The sequence below is a fragment of the Monoraphidium neglectum genome, assembly GCF_000611645.1.
Source record: "Monoraphidium neglectum strain SAG 48.87 unplaced genomic scaffold scaffold02952, whole genome shotgun sequence".
NCBI lineage: Eukaryota > Viridiplantae > Chlorophyta > Chlorophyceae > Sphaeropleales > Selenastraceae > Monoraphidium > Monoraphidium neglectum.
Genome location: NW_014010676.1, coordinates 1 through 7,650, shown reverse-complemented (window position 1 = coordinate 7,650; position 7,650 = coordinate 1). Strand labels below are relative to the sequence as shown.

Below are 7,650 nucleotides of genomic sequence, written 5' to 3'. Positions count from 1 at the left end.
GTGAGGGGGCGGGGGACGGGTTGGGATGTGAGCAGGAAGGATGGGCAGGTGTGGCGAAAGAGTGGAAAAGGGAGGAAAACATCTGCCGTGGCACTGCGGCTCGTGTGAAAAATCGCAACCGCAGGTGCTGCGTTTGAGGCTAAAGCTCCAACAACCAATACCCTTCACTCCTGCCCTTGTTCTGCCCTTGTCCCCGCTGCTGCCCTGGCTGCTCAAGCTCACCGTCTCAATGCCCAGGGACAGGGGAGCCACGTCGAGCAGCAGGATGTCCTTGACCTCGTCACCGCCCTCGCCGCCAAGGATGCCGCCCTGGGGTGCAGGGACACGAGGGCGCAGGGAAGGATGAGAACATGAGGCCAGTGCTGCGACGGCAAAGGGAGGCCTGTGCTGCGACCGCAAAGCTCACTGCCATGGCCTGAATCATTGCCTTGAAAATTGCTGCCACTGCGCAGGATTGCTAATCACCCCCTGCGTCTGGACAGGAAACCCCAGAACTCGCTGCGGCCGCCACCCGCAGCCCCTCGACACCCCCCTCTCCCCCTTGCGCACCTGCACCGCCGCGCCGTACGCCACGGCCTCGTCGGGGTTGATGCCCTTGTTGGGCTCCTTGCCGTCAAAGTAATCCTTGAGGAGGGCCTGCACCTTGGGGATGCGCGTGGAGCCGCCCACCAGCACAACCTCGTCCAGCTCACTCTTCTTCAGGCCGGCGTCCTCCATGGCCTGGGGAGCGGTTGCGCGCAGTGGGAGGGCGGGGGTAGAGATGTCACATTGAGAGACACCAGCCGGGGCAGCCGGGCGGTGCTACTAAAGCGTCCGGCTCGCACTGCACTGCCGCCCCCAGGCCGCCGCACGCCATCTCCCTCGCGGCCGCCGTTGCCGGCCCAGCCGTGCCGGGCCTCCGCCCCTCGCCGCGCCGGCCCCTCACCTTGCGGACGGGCCCGAGGGTCTTGCGGAAGAGGTCGTTGTTGAGCTCCTCGAAGCGGGCGCGCGTGAGCGGCTCCGACAGGTCCACGCCCTCCGCCAGGGACTCAATCTCCACGCGGACCTGGTGCTGGCTGGACAGCGCGCGCTTCGCGCGCTCGGCCTCGCGGCGCAGCTTCTGGAGGGCGCGTGCGTCGCCTGCACCGGGGGTGAGGGTGGTAGAAACAGAGGCACAACAACGGTGTGAAGTGAGAGGGCTGTGACAACGGGCACTCAGCGCCAAGCAGCTGCAGTGACAGCCGATGCTGCCACCGAAGTTGTGACCATGGCTGCTGCCGCCCCTCGCACTTGTTCCAGGGCCCACGCACACGCAACCCCCTTCGCCACGCACCGGTGATGTCCTTGCTGTACTTCTTCTTGATGAGCTTGATGAAGTACTGCACACAACAGGGTGATGGTGCGTGCACGCACGAGGAGGAAGTCATGACCCTGTATGACCTCACAGCAACAAACATGATCAGGAACCCACTGCCCATGAGCACCATGGACCCAGGCCATTGTCAGCAGGACGGTCAGTGCCGCCAGCCACATCAACGATGCACACCTTCAGCTAGAGCATCCCAACCCGCTTCAGGCATCAACCCACCTCCATCACGCGCTGGTCAAAGTCCTCGCCACCCAGGTGGGTGTCGCCGTGAGTCGCGATGACCTCAAACACGCCGTTGTCGATGGTCAGGATGGACACATCGAAGGTGCCTGCAGGCGCGCGACCGCGGCCAATGCGCGAGTCAGCCTGTGTGATGAGTACCCAAGGTCACAAGGACGCCATGCTGCTGCTGCATTGTACCCTCGTCGGCTGCAACCCCGCATCTGCGCTGGCACCACTATCTCAAGCAAAAGCATGTGCGTGGGACAACACTGACGGTTCCTCACAAAAGAGGCACCATAGCCCCGTGCGATGGAATATGCAGGGCACCCAGTGCTCACCGCCGCCAAGGTCAAACACCAGGATGTTCTTCTCCCCGCCCTTCTTGTCCAGGCCGTATGCGATGGCGGCCGCGGTGGGCTCGTTGATGATGCGCACCACGTTGAGGCCGGAGATGGTGCCGGCATCCTTGGTGGCCTGGCGCTGCGCGTCGTTGAAGTACGCAGGCACCTGGTGGTCGCGAATGAGAGCCGGCGGGGAAGCAAAGGACTCAGTCAGGTTGGCAATATGCAGTGGCTGTGCTTTTGCCGACATGGCCAGGCAGGTCAATTCAAGCCAGCACATTATGTGTAAAAGGGGGGGGGGGTAGCAAGTTGTTCAAGTTGGAAGTGCACGCAGCGTGTATTACATCCAACCCAGTCCGGCAATGCAGTCCAGTAACATGAAAAGGACTAACAAGCCTGGCATGCTGGTCGCACCGTCACGACAGCGTGCTTCACGGACTTGCCCAGGAAAGCCTCGGCAGTGTCCTTCATCTTTTGCAGGATCATTGCGCTGATCTCCTCGGGGCTGAAGACCTGAAGCGCGGGGTGCAGCCAAGGAGTTGGGAGAAAAGCAAGCGTCAGGCACATGTGCAGGTGTGATGCGCGCAATTCTGTTTTGAGGCAATGCCATTACCCCGCGCACAAGCAGTCCCATGCACATGCCCAGCCAGCGCTGTCACAGCAGCCAATCCTGCCGTTCTGAGCAAGGCATGCATCCACAGCAACCAGCCAGCCACTGCAGCTGCCCTTGCTGCGCCCGCACCTTCTTCTCGCCCGCAACGTCGACCTGCACCATGGGCTTGCCAGCCTTGTCCACAATGTCATAGGACATCAGCTTCTTGTCGCGCTGCACCTCCTTGTCCTCAAACCTGCAGGCGATGCCGGTGTGCCCACAGGCGTGCCGCGTCAGTGTCGTGCTGAGGCGCGCAGATGCAAAGCAGCAGATAAGCGCCGCATGCTGCCATGTACGGCCCTCAAATTTCAGTGCGTGGCACGATCGGGTTGAGTGATGCTAAAGGTGTCATTGGTGGCAGCATGCCTGTGGTCGACCACTCACTTGCGGCCGATGAGGCGCTTGACATCATAGATGGTGCGCTTCGGGTTCACAGTCGCCTGCGTGGCAAAAAATGCATGTCAGACACCATTGGATCGCATTGTTCATATCACTGGCACCAGGACAGCGTCCGTATGAGGGCCATAAGCGTCCATGCAGGCCTTCAGGCAACAAGCTTTGCGTTGCTAAAGAAACATTGGCCCCAACCGACCTGGTTCTTGGCGGCGTCGCCGATGAGGCGCTCACTGTCGGTGAACGCCACGTAAGACGGTGTGATGCGGTTTCCCTGGTCGTTGGCGATGATCTCAACGCGACCGTTCTTGTAAACACCCACACAGGAGTAGGTGGTACCCAGGTCGATGCCGATCACAGTGCCGAGCTTCTCCTCTTCCTTGGCCTGCACAGCCATGCCAAAGACGCCACACGCCACGGCGAGGGCTGCAAAGGGCGTCCACCGAGTGGGTGCAGACAATGAGAGGGCATGCGGTGCAGCATGTGCGTGGGAGTGCAGCTTCCACTGCACGGAATGCGCGCGCTGGTTGGGGACACCCTGTCGGCAGCGCGCCGGCCAGCACTCGCCAAGCAATCGGCGTTCCTAGGCCATGCGCTTGCCCCAAAGGATTCCTGATAACCCCATGTAATTGTATGCAAGCACGGACAGGGCCGGGAGCCCTCAACCACCGCGCGGACCAGGGAAGCTCCCAGAACGAGCCAAAAGGCCGCCGATCGCTCACCTAGGGCAACGCCCGCCCATTTCGCCACCATGTTGAGGCTGTGTGCTCTGTGATCCCGTAGGCAGGGGTGCGGAGCGGCCACGCGGGCTGCTGGACACGATCACGCTGCACCAACCTCTTGTGATCACGAGAAACAAAAGGCGAGCCTGAGTCGTTAAACAATCACGACGACGAAATTGAATGCTTGAACACCGAGCGCAAAGCTCTTACAACACAAGCAATCGGCTTCTGTGGTGGTTCCTTCGCAGCAGCTTCCGGCCTCCTGGCGTGAAGGACCCCCCGTCCATGAGTCAATGGAACGATTGATACAACGAAATAGTTTGCTCGCGTTCCTATTGCCTGCTGGCGGGGCGTTGCACCGTGCCCAGCTGGTCGGTCAACTCAAGGCAGCTTCAGCAGCGCCAGGTCCACCCAGCAACATGGTGTCCAGCTCTCGTGGGGACAGCATCGGCCCCCTTCTGTCAGCATCGCGCACATGTTAAGCGAAGGATGCATATGTAATCCTGCATGGCTCAGCTGTTGCATGCTGGTGTGACCCTACCTAGTACCGTAGCAACACCTCAGTCCTGCTACATGGTGCCCGCATGTGCGCGCACGTGTGCGCACACGCCTGCGCAGGCGCGCGCGCCCGCATACGCACACACGCACACACACACGCACATGCGCACGTACGCAACACTAACACACACACACACATACACACACACACACACGTGCGCACGCACGCACGCACGCACACACACACACACACACACACACACACACACACACACACACACACACACACACACACACACATGCACCAATAGATCATGTAAAAGCCGTCGCAGGTCAGGTTTGCCATTTTTAACATGACTACATCACCCTTGGCCATGCCCATCATAGAAAGCTGCTGAGTGTGCAGATGACATTGACGTGCTCTGCAGGGACGGCGGTGTTGCACCTGTCCCCTGTGCATGAAGGTTACTGTGGGCACTATACATCCACTAGCATCGCCGCGGCTCAAGTAGCGGCGCTCAACCTGGACACCAGCAGGCTCCACCTGACTGTCCCTGTACTGGCGCCTGGAAAGCCAAGGTCGCTGGGGAAAAAACAGAATGGATTGCGGGATAGTCTATCCGAACAACTGATTGCAATACATCCCCTTATTGTGCCACTACATGAACATACGACCAATAAAACAGAGCGCGCACCCAGCACTCCCCCTGAGTTGAGTGGCGTGGTGGTTGACCAACATGCATTCAGCACGGGTCGGGTCCGTCATGATCAAGCCATAGAAATAGACGATTTCATCACCCTTTTTCTAATCACGCTCTGTGTACGGTGTTATTGATCGTCTGGTTGTGTCGTGGGAGCGTGGACTGCCTGTCTGGACTGGGCATGACGCACCGCGCGCAGCTGCAGCACGGGGAGGCGGTCGCGTTCCTGAGGCAGGCGCTTGCGGGTATGGGGTGCCTAGCCTACTCCTACTCACCTACTCCTGGGCTGGCGGGGTCCGGGCGCGTCGTGGCGGTGCAAATGAACTTCGAACATGTAAACGTGTAATAATTCGGGCTTCGCGGTGCGATTGGCAGCTGCAGACCGAGCGTCACTGTCGGGCCCCGCACCTCGACAGGCTGCTGTCAAGCACTGCCTTGAAATGTCTGAACGCGTGTAATACATGATCAGAAACAAATATTTGGGTAATACGACCATCGGTTCTCGCTGTCTCGCTCCAGAGCCCTGTCTGCTTCCTGCTTGCACAGCAGCTGCTGGCGCTCCTGCTGCATCCACCCCAGCCTTGTAGAAAGAGCTCATCGTCTGGCAGGCAAAGAGGTGATGAGTATTCTGTTTTGTTGTGTGTCCTTTTGGGGGGCGTGGGTGCCAGTACGACTCTGGGGTCCACATGGGTGAAGACGCGCTGCCGCAGAGAGCTGGGGCCAGCCCACATGTCCTCCCCAGGTCGTGGCCGCGGCCGATGCGGCATCTACGCTCCCATGTCAGAAGCACTGGTATCCGTCACCCCCAGTGCCGCTGCCGCCGCCCGGGCAGCGGCGGGGGCCCCGATCCGTGCGCGGCCCGCAGCCACCTGGGCGCATGCAGAAGCAGCATCCCTGCGCAGCACAAAGGACCCACCAGGCGGCGGGGTGCCCCCGGGCCCTGTGGAGCCGCGTCGCTCCATGGCGGCCTATCAGAGGCGGGTGAGCCAGCAGGGGGTCAGGGTAAAGGAGGGTCCTTGTCATGACGTGCGGCGCACCCACTGAGGGGAGGGTCTCACAGCCCAGGCCCCTTCACAGCAAGGGCAGGCAGGCTTGCTTCAGGCTGGGCTGTGGCAGGCTCAGCGCGGCTCGTGCAACAGGCAGCAATAGGCCACATTGACTGGGCTGAACCCTCTGCTGCGGCTGCATGAACTGCAATGGCAACCAGAGCGCCAGCACTGCTGAGCATCGCAGGGCGCGCCAAGGTCAGCGGCGCACCTGGAGTGTCCAACCGGCAACCAACAAACCGACCAGCCACCGATCTGTCCGGATTGATGCATACTCTGATCACTTCAAGGCTTTTATGCGGTATTCACGCGGCTGGCCGCGGTCCCGATCCGAGTCACCCGCGGGTAGCGGCCGTGGGCCACTGCCGTCCCCGATCGCGAAAAACTACAAGGTATGTGTTTTGCAAGTCATTGAGCCTACGCGCAGGCTCCTGTGCAGCTGCCAGCCCAGGAGTAGGTGAGTAGGAGTAGGCTAGGCACCCCATACCGCTTGCGGTGGCGGAGGTCATGGAGGGGCCGGCGGCGGGGCCGGCGCGCGTGAGCGTGATGACTAACCTGGGGACGGCACAGATCGCACAGGATGCCGGTTATCGCACGCATAGCTGTCGTTATTGTCATCTGATCAACAACGACGTAGACTAGCCGAAGCCATTTGACGGTCTACGCCTGTGTGCGTCCTTTGCAGCCTGGCTGCCGCAGCTGTAGCTCGGATAAATCTTTAGCAATAACGTTCGTGAATGCCTTGAGATTCACAGTCCGCGCCTTACACGCAGCTGACACCGCGCGCCATTAGGCGGCACCCGCAGCGGCCGCCGCTCTGCTCCGGCACCTGCGGCCGCCAGCACCAGGGTCGAGGCTGGTGCAGCACGCGGCGCCATGGCGGACGCCCTGCAGCTTAAAACCACATACAAGCCGAAAGCCAAGCTCGAGGCCTTCTACACGGGCGCAGCTGCGCGCCTCACACGTGACGGCAAGCATGCCGTCTGCGCGTGCGGCGATGAGGTCAAGGTGCGGCGGTCCGTGCGTCACCTGTGTATGAAACCAGAGCGCCGCCCATGTGCACAGTAACTGGATGCACAGAGGGTGGCGGGCATGCCCCTCTGCAGCAGCATATGCGACCCCCCTTGGCAACCTTGGCCAGGCCCAGCGCCGCGTGTCCACCTGACCCCCCCCCCAAAAAATATAGGTCCTGGAACTCGCAACGGGTGCAGTCGTGCGCACATTACCAGGGGTGAGCGCCAACACCGCCGAAGCCCCACGTCCCAAAACATCAGCGCCCGCCCGCCACGCCTGCTGCGCCCGCCGCGCGCTCTGCGCCGCGCCTGCCGACTCGCGCGAGCCCCTGCCCTCCTCGCCGCCCCGCAGGACTCCGAGCCCATCACGGCCGTCGCCGCCAGCCCCGACTGCAAGACCGCGTTCGCGGCCTCCCGCAGCCTCTCGGCGCGCGTCTGGGACCTGACCACCGGCGCCGTCGCGCGCACGTGGCGCCCGCACCGCGCGCCCGTGGCCGATGCCGCCGTCGACGCGTCCGGCGGGCTCCTCGCCACCGCGGGCGCGGACCGGATGGTTAAAGTCTGGGACCTGCAGGGCGGGTTCTGCACCCACAGCTTTGCTGGGCACGAGGGCGTCGTGCTCAGAGTGGTGTTCCACCCGAAGCAGCTGCTGCTATTCAGCGCCGGCGACGATGCGCAGGTGCGCGCGCGCCGGGCCCGCGGCGCGCGCGTGGG

At 62.1% G+C, this 7,650-nt stretch overlaps 1 protein-coding gene across 1 annotated transcript; it reads right to left on the bottom strand.

Annotated features, from left to right (window-relative positions):
- Positions 1 to 139: 139 nt before the first annotated feature.
- On the bottom strand, positions 140 to 3,709 carry MNEG_11884 (heat shock 70kDa protein 5; the record flags this gene model as incomplete). The annotated part of the gene is made up of 12 exons (XM_014039644.1): positions 140 to 145; positions 223 to 309; positions 550 to 720; positions 926 to 1,119; positions 1,313 to 1,358; positions 1,568 to 1,677; positions 1,909 to 2,077; positions 2,326 to 2,424; positions 2,654 to 2,759; positions 2,948 to 3,003; positions 3,156 to 3,382; positions 3,679 to 3,709. 12 exons carry the CDS (start codon positions 3,707 to 3,709, stop codon positions 140 to 142), a joined length of 1,302 nt encoding a protein of 433 aa, XP_013895098.1.
- Between the last annotated feature and the right edge of the window lie 3,941 nt (positions 3,710 to 7,650).